Below are 25,976 nucleotides of genomic sequence, written 5' to 3'. Positions count from 1 at the left end.
CACCTTCTTATATCTTTTCACCTGTAATTTACCTTTTAAAAAAATTGGGGCAAATGAAAAAAAAATCGGCGCAAATGAAAGAAAAAATCGGCGCAAATGAAATGCAGATCGGCGCAAATGCAAAACGCCGATTTTATTAGATCATTATAAGGATATACTACACTGTATTTGCTGTTTGTTTAAGTTGCTCATTTACAAAAACGGCTTGAAAAGTTGATGAAGTGATATACATGTACTATATTTTTATATTGATAAAATTTCAAGGTTTACTTATATACTTTTTTCAGGATTCATATCTTGCAGATGTTCGTTAATTTACTAGATGTCGTACATGTCCAAGGCATATATCTATACTATACAATGGTGGTTTTCCTGTTTGAACTGTTTTACACTTAGTCATGCATTTGGTACCCTAAATAGCTTACTGTTTGGTTTGAGCCATGACTCCGTGTTAAAGGCCGTATTTTTACTTTGACCGATAATGTTTCAATATTTAACCTATAATGTTACACTATTGTTTTAGATAAGGGTGAAGGTTGGTACCTATTAAAATTTTTTTAACAAGATGCATTTGTTACCTCAGTGCTAAGTCAGGAATCTGATGTTCAGTAGTTGTCGTTTGTTGATAAGTGTTTCTCGTTTGTCGTTTTTATATTGATTAGACCGTTGGTTTCCCCGTTTGGTTAGTTTTACCGTGGTCATTTTCGGGGCCCTTTATAGCTTGCTGTTCGGTGTGCCTAGGCTCCGTGTTGAAGACCTATATTAATTTATTATTTTTAAATTGTGACTTGGATGGTGAGTTGTCTCATTGGCATGCATCCCACATCTTCTTATTTCTAACGAAAAACACACAGTAGAACCATGTACATTTTTATTTATCTCATTTTTTGTAGAAAGGATCCCGCCAGCATGGACACTGCTTATTACAGGAAATAAGCACACCCCTGAAAAATAACAATAATAGTGAAACATTTATTTGTATATGTGTATCTGTAAAGCCAATTAGAAGACGTGTTACATCCAAAATTAGATTGTTTAAAAATAATGTAATGATTGTACATGTATCTAAACATTATTTCAAAATATTTCACAGCATAAATTAATCATATATATATATAATCTGAAAATGTTTAATTAAAACCTTGACTTATACCGTAATCCTTTTATACACCAACATTTTTCAAGATATGATCTGTACCAAATTTGCCATATATGTTGATTTTAATTATAGAATATACCAGAAGTAATCAGTTGTCAGCAAATTTTAACTTACGCGCATTTTGCCCAGCATGCATTGTAATATGTTTTCCAATCATCACCACATACTGGACTGTATATATACGAACATGCACAATGCCTTTTACACGGACATCTACCAGTGCATTCCACTTTTATTGATCTATAAAAAAAATAAAGATACTTAATAAATTTCCAGAGGCCGAAACGCTTTTCTTTATTACATGCAGCAGAATGACTTGAGTTTGTAGGTAAACGTAATGTCTTTGGTTAGCTTGCTTGCTAGCTGAACTTGAGCATGAAATCATTATTAATTAGATATTCTACCATATTTTAAGAATAGACTAGTCCGATTAATAACAAATGTATCTGTCTTAAGGACTAAACTACTTCGAAAGGAGGGTAGTATAAAGTAAACCTTATAATGACTTCACTGTTCAACTAACAGTCAGGATTCTACTTCGTCAAAATTATCTCCCCATTACGCCAGTTCATTTTCACAATCGTAGAAATGGAAGCCATTTTAGGGATGACGCGCTGCCAATTTTGCTCTTGATAACCGATAAATTTATCCACATAGCACCATTACGATCCTTAAATGTCAGTTGTATTTTAAACGACAAATGTATCTACTAGCTAATGAGCATCAGTTAATTATCTTGTCTGCATTGATTCAACTTAAAACTAATGTCTGATCGGTTGTCAGGTGGAATTTTGGGAAATTCTTAAACATTTAAACTAATTAAATATTTCGTGGAAGGGCAGACTTAAAAATTTTCAGTGGTTGAAGATTATAAACCCTAGATAACACACACACATTTTTTTCTCGAAGATATGCATTTTCATCATCCAACTTAAAAGACTGTTGTCAAGTACTTTTAGTAAAAAAAATACCTTTCGAACACACCTACTCTGTTTTTGTGATTCAATAGATAGGTATTTCACTTGACCCATATATTTCATCTTTTCGTACTGTGATCTTTTAATGTTATAAAGTCAACCTGTAGCTTTGATAAATAAAAATGATAGAATCTGAAGCGAGATGATATATCAGATACTCTTACTTTGGACGTTTCAAAGACAAAATATACACCTCAAATACGCCCTAACATAAAATGTTGCACTCGATTTTCTCTTTCTGATACAATTGTAACCCATTTTTTGAAATTTTTTCTTGAGTCACATAATGGAAGGGCAGACACGAAAATTACTGAACTAATAGATTGATATGTTCTCCGTCCGAGGTTATGCATTTTCTACATCCAACTTGATAGATACCCATGTCGTGGACTCGATATCTAATTGTTCTGCATTACTATGTAATAAATAAATTGAAAACTTATGCAAATGGTGTTTTTGAAATGAAACACTTCGAAAAAAAGAAGAAAATTGTCATTTTATTTGTTTCTTTTCACTTTTAAAATTTGTGTTACTATAGTAAACATTACAGTAAGCATTTGTCGCCTTCTATAACAAAGAGCTTCGATTCTTTTGTTCTATTTCAACTGGGTTTCCGCCTGTTACAAGCAGGCTAGCCATATATATTATCTTTACCTATTTTTCTGTAGCTATCACAAGCACACTGATGAGTCTTATGTAGACGAAACGCGCGTCTGGTGTACCAAATTATAATCCTGGTACCTTTAATAACTATTCATGAGCTTCATGACCAATAACGACTAGTAATATTTATAACCCTACTCTGTACTAGACCCAAATATTGATTCGAATTTCAACGTGTTAATAAAGGTATAATTTGCAGGAAAACATATCACCCTTCCTGGACACAATACTCTGCCTCAGAGCCGACTTGTCTTAGCTCTAACTCCTTATTGCCGCGTGCTAAGCGGTAAATAAGCAAGTATCAAATTAACAATCTTTTGGTAGGGCACGGCTTGTGTTAGCTTTCACGACCTCCCGCACCCGAGGCGAACACAATACAACGAGATCCCCGAGACTTTTGGTTTATACATAGATGTATATATGTGATTTATGTTATATGTTAAAAGCAGTTGGTGTCGTTTTATATCTATTTAAATTTTCATTAACTTTTACCACAATTTTATGATCAATTTGTTTGGTATTCAAACAATACAATAAGATATAGTTTTACCTGCATTTTGGAAAGCATTCATTGACGTATGATCTCCCATCAGCGGCACATACAGGTTTATATAAGGTAGAGCAATGGCATGCTTGTCTACATGGACATTTTCCTTGACATTTGACGCTCACTTTTCTGGAAGGACACATTCAAACGTAAAAGAAAAGTTATAAAATTTGATACGTTTTACAAAATGTTTCATAAAAGCAAAACTTTAATTGCAAATGTTTTTCCTTGCCACTGTGCTATAATAGTTGTTAACACATGACAGAGGCAAAATTCCTTTGATCTTACTGTGGTATAATCTGGATAATGCACGGGTCAGGTGTGCATTAACTACTTCAATAATTGCACAGGTCACGTAAACTTCACGTCCTTGACAGATGTTTATTGTACAGTACTTTGCGTTTGTTGATTCCATTGCTACTACAGATATTTGTTTTTCTCCATTTTGTAAGAAATATCAAGTGGATACATGTATCTATACTCGGACATAAAAATCAGTCACTTGATAAAACATCAGAATAGAAAACATACAAAACAAATGTAGTAGCATTACAATCAACACAATACAAGTCTAAATAAGATAAAGAACACAGGTTGATTTAATACTAAAATTATTTTTCCATCAATATAAAAAAAATTGTCATTAAAAAAAAATGAAAATAAAGTATCAGCGACATCTTCCTATTATAGTCTTGATATGTAAGATATCAGTGTCACAACATGACACAATGAAAACTAAAAAAAAAAAAACGCTTTTTCATACATTTCTAAGTACCGTTTAAAAACAACTTAAAATAACAATTCAGTGTTAAAAATTGAAAACAAAATCTGTGAGGTTCACATCTTCGTTACAAAATTGAACACGCAGTTTTGAAAAGAGCTGTTACTTGGCAATCCCCGATATTTTCCTTCTGGTTTTGAAACATTAAATGTATTTTCTGTATTTTCAATATTAACTTGCTCAGGAAGGATTGCACGAGTATCGGTTAATGGTTTGGGATCCTCAAGTTTTATCTGCTTATTAGATGGATTCAAAATGTTAGAGACAACTTTTAGCATAGAATCCGCAGGTCTTTTGTAGGTACGAACAGCCTTTTCACTCCTGTGACCTGTTCTATCCATTATCATCTGCTCATTGACTCCTGCTTGGTACAATCTAGTTGCAAGTGTTCTTTTCCCCGAGTGGTTACTAAAATTCCCCTTTAATTCTCCCTTTTGGCATATTGTCTTCATGAGTGACCCTAATCTATTAGCACCCAGTATGTGGTCAAACTTAACAGAACCATCTGATAAAACAGGTCTACGATAAAAAGGACTACTAACCGATTTATCAATTTCGTATATTGCATTCATATACATCTGATACGATTTTAGGGTCTGACAATCCTTCTCTAAATATTGTCTGACAGATTTTGGTGCAATATAGCGATGGCGTAGCCCTCCATTATACGTTTTATTATCCTTACCCCGGAATTCAATATAGTTTCCGTTATCATCTTCTAATTGTATTTGAGAAATTTGCAGATTACGGTGTTCGTCACGACCACGTAGACCAAAATATTTACAGTTGTAGAAAAAAAACAGTATGCAATAAACTTTCGGATGAATGATTACCAAACACAGACTTGTCCCACAATATTTCTTCCTGTTCAACTGAAATTGGATCTGCTTGTTTAACATTTATACCATACCCATCTGATGTTAATTTCTTCATCTGTGCATCAAGTATTTGTCTAAACCTCAGAAATCTGTCATCAGACTCGTTCAAAAAGTTAAGATTAGAAACACCGTGTGACCGCATTCCTCTTAGAAGTCCAGTTACAAGAAGATAAAGTGTTTTCGCTGGATATTTCTCTCCATTCTTTTTCCGAACTTCTACTACAAATTTTCCTAAAATGCTGTTAATATCTTGAACAGACAAATCCTTCAGGTTTGGTATAATTAAACCACTACCAATTTTAGAATTCTTCCAGTCTTCATAGACATTAACTGCCCATTTTGTGGCTTTCTTTGTGTTTTTGTTCTCAGCATCTTCAATAAGTGTATCAATTTCATTGTCTGTCATTTCTGCAAACCTTGATTCGAGTCCTTGTTCCTGATATTTAGGTTCTTCATCCTAAAATAAGATAATATCACATAATTCAACACATGGCAGAGGCAAAATCTGGCAGTGGCAAATATTTCATGAATGTTCCGGATGAGAACAATTAAACAATAAAACTAGTCGGAAGTTTCCGTAAATGATTATATCAAGGGTCTAAGTAGCAGATCCAGAACTTTTTATTTAAGGGGGAGGGCTGACTGACCTAAAAGGAGGGGGCGCGCGTCATGCTTCAGTGATTCCCTATATAATTAACCATTTTTTTCCACAAAAGAGGGACCCGGGACTCCATCCCTTGGATCAGTCTATGGGTCCACACCTCAAATCATGCAATAATGGGTCTGCGCGTGGCAGATAATTCTAAAAAAAAAAGACGTACCTTGACATTTTGAATCTTTCCGTTTTCCGAAGGAACTTGCAACCATAGATCTAAGTCTAGTCCTAGGTCAAATGAAACAGCTGAGGTGTTTATTAAATCTCCAGATGCATTCTCATCCATCACATTACTAGGAAACTCTCCAAAAAAGTCCTCTATATTTACATTTCTCAGTTCCATTTCATCCTCCAATGTTTCTAATACTTGTGATAAGATCATATCATTCTCCGATAATTCATGATGAAATCCATCCATTTCAACGTCTTGTTGGGCGGATATGATTTATGCGGGAAAATCGTTGACGTCATGTGTTAAAATAGTTATTGGCCAATCAAATCGGTGTATGTTTTAATTTGCACAGCACGAGATGACCCATTAACCCGAACTCCTTCGTCGTTCGGGTTAAACAGGGTCACTCGAGCTGTGCAAATTAAATCCCATATACCGACTTGCTTGGTCAATAACTATAACATACTGTAGATTTAGCCGCTGTGCTATGATTGTTAATACCTTAGTTTAAACAATTGTATTAGGATAGTTAATACCTTAAATTCAGACACTGTGCATAAGGGTGCAATAATAGTTTATATCGTAGCTTTAGCCACTATGCAATTATAGTTTATATCGTGCTATGTTTGTTGATATCGTAGATTTAGCTACTGAGCTATAATAGTTGATATCGTAGATTTAGCTACTGACCTATAATAGTTAATACCGTAGATTCAGCCACTGTGCTATAATAGTTAATATTATTAATTCGTATATTTTAACAAATTTGATTCGTTTAGAGATAGTCACATGTTAAACTATATTTTCGAAGGTAGAGAGAAAACGGCGGATAGCAAAACGCATATTGACCTGCAAAAAGCATATTGCACGGTTATTTTTAGAATATCTAAAAACCAATATACTTTGTGACGTCATGTAATGAATTTCAGGATATTGTTTAACGTTTTGAAACACATGATATCTGTGATCGATTATTTGACGAAAAAAATCTTCAAATACATAAGATGTCCAAAAAAAAAAGTAAATGAAATAACAACTAATATGTTGTTATTGTCAAGAAGACAATGTAATATCTATAAAATTCCAACAAACTTAAATGACGATTTTGATACAAATATGGTCAGAAATTAATAATATAACAAATATAGCCTTTGTTTGAGGTCAATACAGGATATATCGACCCAAAGAAGTATATCGACCTCGGACTTCGTCCTCAGTCAATATACTTCTTTCAGGTCAATATATCCTTGTATCGACCTCATACAAAGGCTATATTTGTATAATACCGCACTTTCAGCCATCATGCTTTTATAGTTTGTACCGTAAATTTTAAGACATATTTATTTGACTATTTATGCATTTTCTTTATAGAATAAAATAAAGTATTGCATTGTAATAGGATTTTATGCGAGTTATTAAATTAAATTATAAATCATATCGGTTACTTAATACACTAGAATGTGTCTTAAATATCTTAACAGATTATATAACTTAATCAATTCTCGAATTAAGTGAACTTTGTAAGAAAACTAGGGACATCAAGTGATGTGCTGTTAAAGTAAAATGGAGTGAAATAACGCAATACATTTTGCAATATTATAAATATCCATTTTATGCAGACAAAGTATTTAATCATTTTAGTTTCTGAGTATAGTACATACATCATGTACATGTTAATACAATGTATCCTGCATTTTTATTGGATGATGTTTTTGGCGATTGATTATATGAAATACTTATATGCGCCCGAAATGACAATTTTTAATAATTATAAAGAATTTTGATAATTAGCCATCACTCTATCTACATGCATTCCACGTAGAAAAATAATGGGAAGTGAAACTAGAGGCTCTTAAGAGCCTGTGTCGTTCACCTTGGTCTATGTGCATGTTAAAACATTACACAGATGGATTCATGACAAAACTGTGTTTTGGTGATGTTAACTGAACATTCTTGCTACTTACAATTGTCTCTATCTATAATAAACTTGGCCCTTCTGTTACAGAGGAAAATATTTTGTAATTTACCAAATTAATGAAAACTGTTACAAATTGACTATAAAGGGAAATAACTCCTTAAGGGGTCAACTGACCATTTTGGGGGCAGCAACCAAACAACCAGTTATCCAATTCATCTGAAAATTTCAAGGCAGATAGATATTGACTTGATAAATAATTTAACCACTTCTCAGATTTGCTCTAAATGCTTTGGTTTCAGAGTTATAAGCCAAAATCTACATTTTACCCTATCTTCTATTTATAGCCATGGCCGCCATCTTGGTTGGTTGGCCGGGTCATCGCACACATTTTTAAAACTAGATACCCCAATGATGATTGTGGTTGAGTTTGGTTAAATTTGGCACAGTAGTTTCAGAGGAGAAGATTTTTGTAAAAGTTAACGACGACGGACGACGACGTCGATGACGCCGGACGCCGGACGCAAAGTGATGAAAAAAGCTCACTTGGCCCTTCGGGCAGGTGAGCTAATAAAAAAGAAAAACGATACATCTGGGATACCTTGTTAGAACGTTCCAATTAATGGCTAATTCTTTAATGTCATGTCAGGCACAATGCAACACATATATCTTGTTTTTCTTAACTTTCACGGATAAAAGCCTTAATCATAGAGAATTTCAAAAAGATTTAAAAAACAAATACAATTACCGGCAAGTTGCTGTACACTTGTTGGCATACGTCTGACCATTGGCTCCACATACTGGCTTATATTCTGTAGAACATCCACAGTTACATGGACAACGACCTGAACATTTTATTCCAACTTTGCTGTTGATTTCACAAGAAATAAAAACAGTATAAATTAAAGCCGCAATATAACAGAAGAAATAATTGATTACACTGCATCCGTTCCAGGAAAACAAAACGTGAGTTATGCTTGAGTTTGGAAGGTCATAGATACGAGACTGTATCCTTTAATATTTATTAAAACAAATATATGCATACAAATTATATATAATAAATGGAAAATCAAAAGTCCTCTTAATGCAATGTACTATTAAGAGAATATGTAATGACATATTCAGACAAACACGACAGTGTGGATGAGGAAACGTCTACATTGATCTTGTTATTTTTTTGCACTTTTTAGATTTTAGTCCGCTGTTCCTTTATTTTTTATATTTTAGCACCATCTCTCTTCTTGATTTTTTAAGCACATTTTCTCTATTTCTTTTTGTTCACATGGGAATTAAATCAGTCGGGTTCGAATAAACATCAAGAGGCACCGATGTACCGACAAGGTAATATCTTCTTTTTAGGCATACACTTCTATATAAATAATTAAAAAAAAAAACCATCAAGGAATGTGACTACAAAATCACATTACTGATTCACCAAGTTATGTCCAATTAACAAGATCCATCATTCCTTTATAAACGTTTAGTGTTGACTTACCTGCATTTAGCATGACACTTGCTATCATATGTTTTATCATCAGTACCACAAACAGGATTGTAGGTTTTAAGACACTCACATGGTTCTGGACATGGACACTCAGTCTTACATTTGACAGCAATATTACTGTGAAAACAAAATTAACTAAGTCCTAAGTCACCATTGTAATGAGATGGTAGATTTTAAAAATTTAGTGCAAGGACAAATTCTTATGTGGCAGGTATTTTCCAACCTTCTTTTATTTCGTTATTCCGTTTATATAGACCTTATTTGGGTTTTTTTGTCTGATTACACAGTGTTTCTTTTTCACTTGCCATAATTGAAATACAATCTTCTACTTTATAATTATGAATTGTATGGAGATACTGAAAGAAATAACCTATTTACCTCAGTTTGGCATAGCATTCATTGTTATACATCTTGCCATTAACCCCACAGACGGGTTCGTATGAATCAGGACATGGTTTTACCTCCTCACAAGGACACTTGGTATGGCATTTTATTGGAACTTTACTGAAATTACAAATATATGATACATGTACGAAAATCAGCATCAGTCTTACAATGAATAACCGCCCCAGTAGTATACCACTATTCAATAATCATAATTCGATTAAGCAAAAACAAATCAATGTAACATTCTAAAACAAAGGGAAACGCATCAACATCCGGTATATAAGAAGAAAACAACAGAGCAACAGTACTTTTCATAGATTGAGCAATATTATAACGCTGCCTCCCTGGTGTTAGAGTCGGACACCAGAGATAACAGGTTACAAATAAAAGGGATTTCTTTAACTGGTATGGTTTATATTACTATAAGATGTATGGCCCGACGTCTAATTGGAATACCGTCGAACCAACACACTTTACAGCTTCGTTAACCTAGTAGACTCTAGAGGTCTATCAATATAATTATTATTTATAAATAAAAGACAAAACATATAAAACTTGTGATCATTTATTTAACAATCTTAAAATGTCAGAGAGAATGGCTGTGAAGGCTCTAGCTGTTTCTGGTTTGGTTGGGTTCCTGGTATGGTTGGTCTAACTAATTAAATATATATATATACACACATATATATAACAATCCAGAGTATAACCACTCTGTAGATTCAGTCGACTAGTTTAAAAACTATCATTAGCATATAGCTCATTCAGGCGTACAAAGGGTCTCAATAAAAGAACACCTATAAAATTATGTAGCCTTAATTCAACAACATCTGTTTAAAATAACCATCTGTATATAAATACTAGTGGTTATTATCGTCACCAAGACATATATTTCTTTGACTAATTAAAACTATAGGTATAATTTACCCTCTACATATATTGTCACCAACTATTACCACCCAAACTGAGTCACCGAGATTTACTCCCAGCTTCTCCCAAATTCGTCTCCTTAATTTCCTCCTAATGTCTCCCTAATTGTCTCCTTAATTTCCTCCTAAAGTCTCCTAATTTCCTCCTAATGTCTCCCTAATTGTCTCCTTAATTTCCTCCTAAAGTCTCCTATTTTCCTCCTAATTTCTCCCTAATTGTCTCCTTAATTTCCTCCTAAAGTCTCCTATTTTCCTCCTAATGTCTCCCTAATTGTCTCCTTAATTTCCTCCTAATGTCTTCCTAATTCGTCTCCTAATTTCCTCCTAAATTCTCCGAGATTTCAAGTTTGGTGTTTCATAACATTCAATTCCAAACCACAACAATTACTGCTTTCCGTAGTTGATCATTTTAGTTTTATAAGAATGTCAGCCAATCACAGACCCTCTTACATAAGTCGGACCAATCAGCAACCATCTCTCTAATTAGGGAAATTCCCGAAATGGCAATTCAAAATGTAAACACTGGACATTTTATGTAAATAAAGATGTTTTCCAGCTTAAAATCATTAAGAACTAACATATGTATTCATCATGAAGGTTATTACACCAACAGGATAACTTAGGAACACATGAAAAAGGTTAATATCTCAAATATACAACAGAACTAAAGGTACAGGCACTCCGGGAACAAACTTGGTCACCGCGAGTAAATTCCACTCATAACATCACTTGAAACACAATAGAATTAAATCAATTTTAGTGTAATCAGCGTATCGAATACACTCATATGCAAAGCATATCATCTCACAGACAACTCCGTATTATTATTTGTACTTAATAACACAGCATATTCAAAAAGGGGGGTTGACGGCATTACATTGCCCCCATCCTTCAGAATTTGGTCCCCAAATAGGTTGACTTGATTTGGTTCCCAGCAATAGGAACTAAAATTGAGTAATATTTGATAATATTCAACAAACATTTAAATAACATTTATCAGGCACATAGTCAGTATATTTACAGTACTTTATGACTTTGATTTTTTCAAAGCAAAAATCTTATTCCAATTTGGCTGATATTTTACTATATCAGATAAACAGAGCATATAAATACAACTCAACTAAATATAGATATAATTTTCTGTAACTAAAACACATAAAGGAGCTTATTCTTGACCAATAATACATGTATTTTACTATCGGGCTGTTTTTGTTTACTTCGTTTCACTCTGGTTTGAGGTTCTCATATTCTGGTTTGTAAGCATAATGAAATGCTTTTCCAACAAAACCATTTTATCATTCAATGCTCCATAAACATTGACCAGTGATTAGGTCACTCGTGAGTTTATCTCTTTTGAGCACTAATGTCGTTCCTGTCTGTTAATGATTTTTGTTTTTAACCCTTTTTGGTGTTAAATATACTTGTTGCTCTCTTAAAACTTTGAACCGGGCTTGCAAACATTGTACAACGTTTCTCTTGCAGACCCGTTCTTGCCAAGCCTTGCTCTATAGACACTGACCAGTAATAAGGTCACTCGTGTGTCTATCTCTTTTGAGCAATCAAACACCACCTCCAGTACTATACGATCTGTGAAATATTTTAGGTGCACGCAGCCTTCTTAGGAAGGTGCTTCGTTGTGTACCTCTCGTTATTTACGGACCAACATGTACTCTATCTTTTCTGATCAACTCTCTCAAGAAACATACCTTCAGGTTTCATATTTTGACTGGCCAGGCCAAAACATCTACATTTCAGTACTTAACTGAGACAAGTCTTTCTAGCAACATATTTTATTTTAATTTTCTTAATTAAGAATATAGATAACCATTCTTTTCATAGGGCCTCTTACTAAGATTGCAATCATTTAAAAATCATCCTATCTGTGTGTTGAACAATCGCATAGCACCACATAACCAGAGTTTTAACCAAACTGTAAAATGACTTTCTATGTTTTAATATTAAAATTTCTGAAACTAAAATTACCAATATAGTGCAGTATTTTCACCCAAAATTTTATTTAGCGCGACCATAGACTGTGCCGTGAGTAATAGTTTATCTCTGTAGCATTAACTTCTACAATTTCCGCTTCGGAAATTTTACATGAGACATCATCTCTCATTTTAAAACAAGGTATAACCTCCTCTTTATAACTAGTAAGCCATCCTTAGTGAAAGGATATCAACATAACATTTATACATAAAACCTATTCCACAAATAGCGACATCTTTTATGTCCGTCCAATAAAAAAGGATCATGTTTAAAATACATGAGTATTTAACTTTATTTCTAAATTTGCTTTTATTTATTAATTCTGAAGAGTTTGACAAAAATCTAATACATTGATTATCTTTATGATTTTTGTTTTGTTTTATGGACAATGGTCTACAGTGTTTCAGTCTCGACTGTACGAACATTCCGACCTTTCTGTATATCAGCTATACGTAAAGCTTCAAGTCTAACAGCAATATTCTCTGCTTCATTTATTGAAGTTGGCCCAACCTCTCTCAATCGGAGGCGTATATCAGTCTCAGGAATTGCATCGATAAAATAATCGAGGGACAATGTGTCCATAACAAGAGCAGTAGTATCCGGGTAAGCCCTACGTGTAAGTTTTTTTATAGCTTGTGCCAGTTCTGGCAGTGTTTCATTTTTCATTCTTACCCTTGTTTGCAACTCAGCCCTAAAAATTTCTGACCTATTCATCGAACCGAACCGATTTTTCAGAGCATTAACCAAACACTCAAAATCGTGCCGTTCCCGATCAGTGATTTCATTTAATATAGCCCGAGCACTTCCAGATAAACTACTAGCCAAAAGTAAGGCCTTAGTCTTAGGGTCCCAATCATTTATTTCTGCCAATAAATCAAATTGTGTCAAATACTCCTCCAAATCATCCGAACCGTCATAGATTTGTGGTTTTATTTTGCATGAGATATCAGGTTTTGACTGTCTGATATCTGAAATATGACTGTTATTTTTATCAGTCTTACCGTGCCTGACTATGTGTTCCAGACTATTTGCTGTACTTTCAATTCCCCGTCCTAAAATTGGGGTTGACATACTTTTCATAGCTTGCCCTTCAAATTTTGCAAACATCTGGTTCATATCATTTGAAAAATCGGAAAAACATTTGTCCATCCGAAGTTTCATTTCTGCCCGTGCCTCTGCCATCATTCTCTCCGTTCTTTTAAAAATTTCACAACTTTGTGTCTCTAATAAACTCTCATGCATAGTTGCATCTGCTTCATCAACAATCTCATTGAGATGTGGGCCAAACGTAACAACGTTTGAATCATCCATTCTTATTATAATTTTTGGTTTTATAATTAAATTATGTAATTGTACAAACAATAACAGACTCTATAAATGTATCCCACCGCTGCCACCAAATATAACGCTGCCTCCCTGGTGTTAGAGTCGGACACCAGAGATAACAGGTTACAAATAAAAGGGATTTCTTTAACTGGTATGGTTTATATTACTATAAGATGTATGGCCCGACGTCTAATTGGAATACCGTCGAACCAACACACTTTACAGCTTCGTTAACCTAGTAGACTCTAGAGGTCTATCAATATAATTATTATTTATAAATAAAAGACAAAACATATAAAACTTGTGATCATTTATTTAACAATCTTAAAATGTCAGAGAGAATGGCTGTGAAGGCTCTAGCTGTTTCTGGTTTGGTTGGGTTCCTGGTATGGTTGGTCTAACTAATTAAATATATATATATACACACATATATATAACAATCCAGAGTATAACCACTCTGTAGATTCAGTCGACTAGTTTAAAAACTATCATTAGCATATAGCTCATTCAGGCGTACAAAGGGTCTCAATAAAAGAACACCTATAAAATTATGTAGCCTTAATTCAACAACATCTGTTTAAAATAACCATCTGTATATAAATACTAGTGGTTATTATCGTCACCAAGACATATATTTCTTTGACTAATTAAAACTATAGGTATAATTTACCCTCTACATATATTGTCACCAACTATTACCACCCAAACTGAGTCACCGAGATTTACTCCCAGCTTCTCCCAAATTCGTCTCCTTAATTTCCTCCTAATGTCTCCCTAATTGTCTCCTTAATTTCCTCCTAAAGTCTCCTAATTTCCTCCTAATGTCTCCCTAATTGTCTCCTTAATTTCCTCCTAAAGTCTCCTATTTTCCTCCTAATTTCTCCCTAATTGTCTCCTTAATTTCCTCCTAAAGTCTCCTATTTTCCTCCTAATGTCTCCCTAATTGTCTCCTTAATTTCCTCCTAATGTCTTCCTAATTCGTCTCCTAATTTCCTCCTAAATTCTCCGAGATTTCAAGTTTGGTGTTTCATAACATTCAATTCCAAACCACAACAATTACTGCTTTCCGTAGTTGATCATTTTAGTTTTATAAGAATGTCAGCCAATCACAGACCCTCTTACATAAGTCGGACCAATCAGCAACCATCTCTCTAATTAGGGAAATTCCCGAAATGGCAATTCAAAATGTAAACACTGGACATTTTATGTAAATAAAGATGTTTTCCAGCTTAAAATCATTAAGAACTAACATATGTATTCATCATGAAGGTTATTACACCAACAGGATAACTTAGGAACACATGAAAAAGGTTAATATCTCAAATATACAACAGAACCAAAGGTACAGGCACTCCGGGAACAAACTTGGTCACCGCGAGTAAATTCCACTCATAACATCACTTGAAACACAATAGAATTAAATCAATTTTAGTGTAATCAGCGTATCGAATACACTCATATGCAAAGCATATCATCTCACAGACAACTCCGTATTATTATTTGTACTTAATAACACAGCATATTCAAAAAGGGGGGTTGACGGCATTACAATATATTGGTATTCTGAGAAACAATTCCATTATTTACGTTTACTTTATATCCAATTTTTATTTACAGAATTTGAAAATATTTATACCCTCTAAAACAGTGTATGCTTTATTGATAAAACCTCGAAAGCTTTGAGTATAAATATAATCTTAATGCTAAGAATGAAAAGCTTTAATGGTTATATACTTACGCACATTTCGCTTGACATTCGTTTGAATATTGGCTACCATCGACTCCACAGACAGGGGTGACGTCAGAAGGACAGGTACAGCATGGACATTTGTGGTCACATGATACTTTTACATCCCTATATAGAATATTAAAGACATGTCTATATATTGCCGCATTACACATTGTTACTTATGGCAGCAATTACATGTATATATATTTTCCAGATAGAAATAGAATTCCAAATTTTGAAAATTTTCAAATGCAGAAAGTGGACAACTTATTACCTTTCTTTCATATCATGATAAGCAAATGAAAGCACACAGTAAAAGTCGGTGTTCTGCAAAAATGTTTATATATATTATTCTGATATTTACCATTTTTCGCATTTTGATAGCTTTGAACGTAAGCTTATATCTACTGCACTTACTTGCATGACGCTCTACATGTATTACCATATGTTTTACCGTCTACACCACACACTGGGTGATAGTTCCTGGGACACATACACTTTGTACAAGGACATTTCCCTGTACATAATACAGTGGTTTTGCTGTAAAATAGTAAAGTCTAGGTGATATTAATAAACAATCAGACAAATAAAATGTAAAATACATAAAGAGTCTCGTTATGTTCATCTAATAAAATGGATTGTATGTCTCAGTATGTTCTAAATAAACATACAAAAAGCAAAATTTATACAAGGTAACCTCATAAGCCTGAACGTGGCTGTTCATATAAAGTTAACCGCTTATTTGTCACAATTTTCTACCCCCATAAGCCTGGAAAAATGGAAAACCACTATTGCGTCTGAAGCGCTTTTCTGGATTAACCTTCATCAGGAACCCTCAAAGCCAAATATTTGAAATCTGAAGATGGATAAGTACCGAAAGTCGTTGAAGAGCTATATGTCAAAAATACCTAAAATAAATAGCCAAATTCATTTTAAGCCACCTTTGCTTGAGGGAGTTGAAACCTTAGTTTTATAATAATTTCAAAATTAACAAACGGACAATTTAGTAAAGTTTGTTAAATCATGTCAATACAAAAAGATCTGACTACTGAGTGGTTGAAATGACTGGAAACGTCGTAGCGGGTAAGGCATAAACATTTATTAGCTGGTTATGTTATACCGTGGTACGCGATTTTGGTTCGCTAAAAGTACAATTTCTATCATTAAAAGTAATGCTCGTTTATATATGCGGGTCTTGGGGGCGGTCCTTTATTTCTGTAAACTGTAAATCATTATTCTGTATTCATTACATTTTTTCTCATTATTCTCTTTTTGTTATATTTAAGCACATCAATATTCTCTATCCTTAGTTTTTTAATGGCTCATTTTTCTATACATTATACCCTTCATTTTCTATTCTGTAAACCCCAACCAAACCCTCAGATATAAACTGTTCGTCATATTTCGTAGCAGTGATTTATATATCTAACAACACATCATTCTAACAAACCACAAAACCTACCATAACTGTTTGATTTTATAGAACATTTTTAATCATTTATATTTCAACAAGCAAATTGCGGAGCAATACCAAATCAATATAATGCCATATTTGATTTGTAAATTACTGTACCTGCATGCAGCTTGACATTTGTTGTTATATGTTTTACCATCGGTTCCACATACGGGTTGGTATTGGAGTGTACATCGACATGGGGGTTTCAAGGGTGTGGTTGGTCCTACTGGACAGGGACATTGCTGGTGACATTTAGTCTTAACCTCCCTAAAACATAATCGAATGTCCCAATTCTGACTCTTCTGCATGTTCGAGGTTCATAATAATAACATGATATACATTTTTTTGCAACGATAATCATTTAGTAATTAACAATGCATGCATACTCCCACATTTGTTGGACAATGCACTGTGCATGTACCTCAACTCTAAAGTCAGGAAAATGTTGACTCTTCTAAAATTTACCGAATATGATACTAGTATATGCTCTTCTGGATTTTCAAACTTTATTTTTGAGTTACATAATATTTTCTCAAATGTAGACCAGTTTGTAAACTAAACTTTTGATGAGACGCACGCCATTCCTTTCCACGTTAAATTATTTCATTTTCAGACGTTTATGGACATGATGAGGACGGGTTCAATGTACTGTTATTTACCCGCTACCGGAATTTTGCATACATCAAAAAAGGTACTTTATATACAAGAAACAATCAATGTACAATTACCAAAATATATTCCACACAGTTATCCTAGGACATTTTCACCTATGCGTAGGATTTTGTTTTTAAATATTTAATACTTCCACGTTCTGAATGTTCTTTTTGTCCGAGGCCGATTTGGTGGTGTTACATCTTACAAAAAATATTCACATTGAATTTCTCTTAAATCCGGTGCTAGAGGACGTGTTAAAAATGCAATGAGGTGAGAGTTTGTTTTTGTTGGCTCCGTCTTGAAGGCCTCATTATGACTGTGAGATGAAATACAGTAATAAAACACTGTTCCTTTGCTTTTAGTGTTTTTTTTACTGTGTTTATACTGATTCTTTGTCATGGATCATGGACAACTAATATCCTTTGTTTTTTTAATTTATCATGGTCGACCTATTTGAATAACCTGGAGTCGAAAAGTGGTTGACGCATACATGTACCAAGTCGACTCAGCAGATCTCGCTCTCTTTGCGTTCAATCGATCACCCCAGAGTTAGCGATATTTTTTCCATTCATACTTAGAACAGGACTACTTACAGCTTTACTATTCGATATAATGTGGAAAATGTATGCCCATTGATGAAAATTTCCATTCAAGTTCGATCTAAAATGGTATACTTACGCATATACATGTATAGCATATCATTGTCTAATTACGCATATTTAGCATAGCATGACAGACACACACATTAAGCATAACATGGCATACTTACTTATATATTGCATAGGAGAGCAGACTAATGTAAATTTAACATAGCATGACAGGGTTTCGCACAGTTAGCAAAGTATAACATGCGTATATTTAGAATATCACGGCATACTTATATGCACATTTGGTATAACATAGTATATTAGTAATATACTTACGCACATTAAGCATTATATGACATACTATTGCAAATTGATCATCAAATGGTTTAGTTACATTTAGCATACTATTGCATACTAATGCACATTTGGCATATAATGACATACTTACGCACATTTAGCAAAACATTCATTATAGTATGTCTTGTTGTCCTCTCCACACACATCACTTTTGTATGGCGGACATTTACACCCACATGGACATTTTCCTTTACATGATACCGTCACACGTCTGTAAAAATCAACCTTTTTAAAATTTAAGACATTCATGCATTATAATCAACTAGCACTTAACGGGATACAAAGGTCAAATTTCAATACTGTTTATGAAGTTTTATTTATAAAAAAATGGTAGCAATATAAAGGAAGCGTTGAAATTTCACTACTCCAATAAAGATCATCATTATAATGGTATTCGTAAACTTTAGAAAGTTCCCATTGTTTAATTTGTAACAAACTGATGCTACACGTGAAATCGGCCCAACAAAACACATTTCAAAATTCCGCGGTTCATGTAACTCACCAGTCAGTCTTTTCTTAAAATGAATGTCAAACAAAACAAAAGGATTAGAATTATGATATTTATGACAGAATTAAAAAGGATTTAAAAACAAACCTTTAAATTGCATGTTTTAAAGTAAAATGTACTTGTTGTCATCGTTTTTGTCAACTTTGCAGCAGTGGAAATACAATGTCCCGCTTACATGCTGAATCTTCACACATGCATCATTTTACTCATAAATGGTTTCAATATTCTATCGTGTATATATATATTTGTACTTACTAAATACATCTATCGTTAGTTCTCTTACTTGCAATTTGCAGTACATTGATTATCGTACGTCACGTCATCTGATCCACACACTGGTTTATATACAGCAGGACAGACACACTTCTGTTTACAGGGACATTTGTGGTCACACTTTATACCAACATTTCTGAAATAAATTTATGTATTTATTTTTATTTGTGTTTGCTTATCTTTAGACTTGCGCTTTGGAGACACAATTTAAATTGCAAAGTTTGAACAATAATACAATAAATGTTTCTTTTTGTCTGTCAGCATAATGTGTAGTAAAAGAGGGACGAAAGATACCAAAGGGACAGTCAAACTCATAATCTAAAACAAACTGACAACGCCATGGCTAAAAATGAAAAAGACAAACAGAAAAACAATAGTACACATGACACAACATAGAAAACTAAAGAATAAACAACATGAACCCTACCAAAAACTAGGGGTGATCTCAGGTGCTCCGGAAGGGTAAGCAGATCCTGCTCCACATGCGGCACCCGTCGTGTTGCTTATGTGATAACAAATCCGGTAAATAGTCTAATTCGGTAGGTCACATTCAGGAAAGGGAAGGGGATTGTAGTTACGACGTAAGGAACATATCCGATATCATTTGTGATACGGTTATTCCATAACGGTCAACCAACTCGTGATGGCGTCCGTAAAATTTACGAAGGGATGATTTCAACTTCACCATTTGGAACTCTTGGTTTAATAGCTTCCTTGTGAGCACCTACCCTCTATCAAGAAAATCATGATAGGAAATGCAAGCACGGGAATATCGTATCAATTGGGAGATATATACCCCGTATGCAGGTGCTGCTGGAATGTTGCTACTTAGAAATGGAAAGTTCACAATTGGAAAGCTGAAATCATCTCTTTTGTCGTAAAGTTTTGTTTTTAACCGACCCTCATTGTCAATTTCTAGATGTAAGTCAAGATATGAGGCTGACTTAACTGTATCTGTAGTAAGGTTCGTGTATTCGAATCTCTCTCACTAGTAGCAATATTTTTAAGTCTGAAACGAACGTTTTGGTTTGATCGAGTCTTAATCGATTGGATTTACTGCTAGAAAAAAAAACATCAAGATTTTTTCAGACTTTCAAACGCTGTCATAATATACAGTGTAAAGTCTGTTCAGTCAGTCAAGATAAACAAGACAGGACATCCGATTACGAATTGACCACACCATGTTCGGTTCTGTGTTTTCTTGACTGTTGTTAGCGTTTAAGCGTTGTTTGACTTTTTTTGTAAATGTTGGATGATATTTTTTTATTGATTGTCCCCTAAACTAAATTATGCATATTACTTACTTGCATCTAGCTTGACATTGACTACTGTAAGTGTTACCATCATTTCCGCAAACAGGTTTATATATGGTTGGACACACACAAGGTGGAACACACGGACACTTTTTATGGCACTTTATTGGCATCTTTCTGCAATTATATATCATCTAATTCATTAACAAGAACAAAAGGAATCACCAAGAGAAAAAAAAAACAGACGTAGACAATTACGACAAACGCATAGTCAAGATAGCTAGACTTTATAAACGCCCAAATTTAATTTTGTTTGACTAAAAAAAAATATGTGCACAAAAAACCTCCAACTCAGCCTAACGTAACCTTATACACACGATAAAACACGATAAAACATACAACTACCAATGATCAATGCATGAAACATAACTTTGATAGTATATAGTATATGTATATATAGACAATAACAATCAAAACAAAGGAGTAAACACAGACTAAAAAAAAAAAAAATACAATCCCCTTCCCTGTCATGAATTTTACCTACCGAATTAGACTATTTACAGGATTTGTTATCACACAAGCAACACGACGGGTGCCACATGTGGAGCAGGATCTGCTTATCCTGCCGGAGCACCTGAGATCACCCCTAGTTTTTGGTGGGGTTCGTGTTGCTTATTCTTTAGTTTTCTATGTTGTGTCATGTGTACTATTGTTTGTTTGTTTGTCTTTTTCATTTTAGCCATGGCGTTGTCAGTTTATTTTCGATTTATGAGTTTGACTGTCCCTCTGGTATCTTTGGTCCCTCTTTTACATCAACAGTTATAAATAATAAATAAGAAACAACACGAACACTGTATTTCATATCTATACTTATAAAAACAACTATAATATTTTATGGCAGTTGGTCCAGGTTTTGGAGTTCTGTGTAACGATGTACGAAATAGACCTTTAATGATTTTGCATTTAATTTAAGAGATATGCGAAACATATCATATTTTGCAGGATAATTCTCCACATTATTTTTCATTTAATTTTAGAGAAGTTCAAAATAGACCTCAATTTGCAGAAAGATTGTAAGGATGAATGAAATAAACCCCATTTTGCTAGATTACGGTTTATGTTATTTGAAATGTACCAGTTATTATTTTGGGGGATAAGAGATAGGCTTAAATGCATTCCATATTTCTTTCAAGTGTTTTAATAACATTAACGGTACCAATTTTTCTGCACCAGATCAGGATTTCGACAATACATGTCTCTTCAGTGATGCTCTTGGCCAAAATATGTAAAATCCAAAGCTTAATATATAAAAAACGAAGAGCTATCCAAAAGTTCCAAAAAGTATAGCCAAATCCGTGAAAGGAATCAGAGCTTTGCATGAGGGAGATACATTTTTTGATTTATAATAGTTTTTAACATTTTGTAACAGCAAATTTAATAACACAAAAAATCCTTATTTTCATGCCAGTACCGGAGTACTGGCTACTGGGCTGGTGATACCCTCGGGGACTAACAGTCCACCAGCAGAGGCATCGACCCAGTGGTAGTAATAATATTAACGCAACGGTACCTATTTTTAATAATCCCGTTGCTATATTTCTAAAACGTTTTGTTGTAATCATAATAATCCGTTTCTCAAGATATTCACAATTATGCATACATTTTAAAAAAATGTTGTTTAACTCCACTTAAAGTGAAACACCGAAGTAGTCCTTTTTGTGGACTGTCCATTTCTGCATCCTTGACTTTTACTCCATCGTCTCAGAAGTATATTCAATAATTTACTTACTTGCATGTGGCTTGACATTCGTTGTCGTACGTCACACCGTCCGTTCCACACACTGGTTCATATACTGCTGGACACACACATGTTGGAGTACACGGACATTCACGATCACATTTTATAGACACCTTTCTAAAACAATTAAAGATTCACAAAACCAAGATAAACTAGCTATCTCTTTTACTTATTATATTCACCATAATTTGAATTAGTATTATATAATTGGTTTCTCGTATTTACATTACGTTAGTCACGAAAATATAAAACAACTACTGTGGATTCCTAAGTATTCGTTTGACACCAATTGTTGTGGGTTTCGTGGAACAGGTGAACCACAAATTCAAATGTTCAACGAATTACATGTTTCGCTGTTCTATCTTGTCATCTTCTGGTTTAATTGCTAAAAGCCTGATATTTTTGCTGATAAAAGAGGGACGAAAGATACCAAAGGGACAGTCAACATGATAAATGATAACACTTATATACAATGGATATGTTAAGGTTTACTATAAGGTGAACTAAGCAGCGTATATAACATGTTTTAAAAAGTCTAGATTCGAAAAACATGGGTGATACAAGAGCACGTATTTATTAAAATTACGTAAACTGGTATGTAAACATAACCACGAGTATTTGTTTATACACGTGTTGAAAGTATATAATAGGTTTAATGTTTTTCATTGGTCGAGTTAGAACTGACCATAATATTTGAATAAGGTCAATTTAAATATTTTGTGCTACACTTTTGGCGGTTGTGCGAATTTAAGATATTGTCATTCGAGGTTCGCTTTTGGTGCAGTTAAGTTTCCCACCCTCCCACCTGACTTGATGTATTTTTCTTATGTTATTTTTGTTTATTGTGAATAATGTGTGTAAAATACAGAATCTTTAAATTGATTCATAATATGTCTTTAAGTACATAATGAAAATTGCTTTTACCTTTGTAGGTTGGTTTTTGTGTTCGTTACCTGCAGCGGCCTAGGTGGACAGTAACAGATGAACATTTAGTATTTTGCATTTGTCTTTAATAAAATTAAAGCTTTCCTGCACACTGTCAGGCGAGCTGATCCCATACAAAGGTATTGAGTTTATTTTTTTTTTAATTTTATGTTCGCTTGAAGTTATGAATTAGAACATAAGACAGTTGATACACTTAAATATAAATTTATCGTCGCTGATGTCAATTTAACGCCTATATGTTTTTCCATTTTCAAATAATGAACAATCATTTTTTTTATAGTAATTTAACATTTAAACAAAACACTCGTGAAAAAATCAAAAGCTAAATACAATTACCGGCAGTTTGCAGTACACTTGTTGGCATACGTCTGACCATTGGCTCCACAAACTGGTTTATAATCTGTAGAACACCCACAGTTACATGGACATCGACCTGGACATTTTATTCCAACTTTGCTGTGTATTTGAAAAAGAGCATTGCTTATTGAACATAAAATAATTAAAGAGCACACAAAAGGAAAACAGATGTACGCTTTAGAAATGAAAATAAAATGTTACAAAATGTGAAATCTAAAACTGCTTTGTGATGGAGGATGATAACCATTGTGTTTACTGGTATTATTCAGTTGGTGCAAGTGTCACCATGACAGCAACTAAATTATTGCCTTTATTCATTCCTAAAACAGAAGGTAGGAATAAAATGTACAATTCAAAATTGAAATGCTAATTCAACTAGTTTTCAACTAAATATATATTGCAGGATAATGATTGATAATTCCTTCTGCTGAAAATGAGTTTGATTTTCTTATGTAATATATATTAATAACACATAAAAGGTCTGATAGGAATCACTAAATATACAACAAGTTACATTCAACCACGTTCACCAACAAATTCCGTACAGTGATCGTTTGCGTTCCGGAACTATTATCATTTACTTAATTACTGTATCTAGTATGCAGATCGGAGCTATAACTGCAGGATAGTTTGATTCACTAATAAACTTCTCCTCACAAGAAGTCAAACAAAACAAATTGCTATACAAAACAAAGACATAGACAAACAATAACAAACAACACATGGATCAGCTAGCTTGCCTTGGAAAAAAACAAGGAAGTAATTTTTTTTACAGTTGCCTTTTTATAAAAGAAACCTGGGTTCTAATGAAGTTTTATAGTCCTACCTGCATTTAGCATAACACTTGCTATCATAGGTTTTATCATCAGTACCACAAACAGGAGTGTAAGTTTTAGGACAGTCACATGGTTCTGGACATGGACACTCAGTTTTACATTTGATAGCTGTATTACTGAAAACACATTTTGTATTTCAATATTCATAATTATAGACAATTTCTGTAAAACATTAGTTTTATTTTTATAAAAATGTGCATATATTTCAAATTAAAAAGAATTTTTAAATTTGATCTTGAAGTCTTGCACAATCTGTCATGAAGGTCTTAATTTGTCTACAGAATAGAGATTTTTTTACCAGTTAAACAGATAGGTGGTCACTTTGTTGTGCCTTAACACCACTTGATGTTTTGAATTTACTAGTTGGATTGCTGTCTTTAGCGTTTCAATCAACATTTCAGTTTAACATGTTAGTATTCAATTGTGTTATAGTTGAAATTGTTTTTGCGGTATAAATACTCGTTGGCGATACACTGAACATCACTACTGACGAGTGTAGATTACTCATTTAGTTCGACTCAATTTTGCTTTTATTTTGTTTTACTGAGTCCAAACATACACAATTTAAAGTCAAATATAAAAAAATACCTTAATCTAGCGTAACATTCATTGTTATATGTCTTTCCGTTCACCCCACAAACTGGTTCATTATTTTTAGCACAGTAATCGGTGTTTTCACATGGACATTTTGTATTACATTTTACTGGAACTTTCCTGCAATGTTATATAATGACATTGTTGTAATAACTGTATAAATAAATGCTGTTAATTGTATTATATATTCAACGTTTATACGAACACACCACCAATGATCATCCCTATAAAAATAGGGAGCTGTGGTATGATTGGCAATGCGACATTGATCAAACTTTGATACATGACATTATAGCTATTTTACGAAATTTTCCTTTGAAATTGCTGACTGACAGTTTCCTTTCTCAGCGGAGTCGAATGATATGAGAGTTATCGCTAGAAACTAAGGGACACGAGACGTTGCTAATAAAATTGATATGAAATTGACAACGTCGTCATAGGTAAATAGCGATCAGTATCATCGGTAATCTCAACTCGTTTGCTTGCTTTCCTCCCTCAAAATCTATAATTATCTGCTCTTTGGTTGCGTTGTTGTTTCTCTGAACATTCCCTATTTCCATTCTCAATACTTTCTTGGTTTTTTTTACCTTGAAGTTCTTTATTTTTGTCAATTGTTATTTAATTTTTTGTCTTTTATTTGTTTGTTTAATTTCGTTTTTTCTTTGTTTTTAAGGTGTAATTGTTTGCATTTTGAGACGTGGAAGGGAAGGGGTGTATTTTTTGTTTTTATTGATATTTATTATTATGTAT

At 33.6% G+C, this 25,976-nt stretch overlaps 1 protein-coding gene across 1 annotated transcript; it reads right to left on the bottom strand.

The window, feature by feature from the left end:
- Positions 1-860: 860 nt before the first annotated feature.
- Positions 861-25,140, bottom strand: LOC143048834 (uncharacterized). The gene is made up of 16 exons (XM_076222704.1): positions 25,124-25,140; positions 24,623-24,748; positions 23,776-23,895; positions 22,486-22,611; positions 20,748-20,873; positions 19,454-19,579; positions 18,754-18,873; positions 17,182-17,331; positions 16,026-16,148; positions 15,618-15,734; positions 9,630-9,755; positions 9,243-9,368; positions 8,496-8,615; positions 3,350-3,475; positions 1,274-1,399; positions 861-944 (listed from the first exon to the last, which is right to left on the bottom strand). Exons 1-16 carry the CDS (start codon positions 25,138-25,140, stop codon positions 881-883), a joined length of 1,839 nt encoding a protein of 612 aa, XP_076078819.1. The 3' UTR covers positions 861-880.
- Between the last annotated feature and the right edge of the window lie 836 nt (positions 25,141-25,976).

Source organism: Mytilus galloprovincialis, chromosome 10, assembly GCF_965363235.1.
Source record: "Mytilus galloprovincialis chromosome 10, xbMytGall1.hap1.1, whole genome shotgun sequence".
Taxonomy (NCBI): Eukaryota; Metazoa; Mollusca; class Bivalvia; order Mytilida; family Mytilidae; genus Mytilus; species Mytilus galloprovincialis.
This window is presented reverse-complemented; position numbering and strand designations above follow the sequence as displayed.

Bases quoted from the DNA above. Each gene is read 5' to 3' on its own strand.
- LOC143048834 (XM_076222704.1), bottom strand. The intron at 9,756-15,617 runs GTAAGTATATAA...TTGTAATTTCAG, and splicing joins GAATGTCAAGCGAAATGTGC to TAAAGTTCCAATAAAATGCC. The intron at 945-1,273 runs GTAAGTTAAAAT...GTTATTTTTCAG, and splicing joins GCATGCTGGGCAAAATGCGC to GGGTGTGCTTATTTCCTGTA.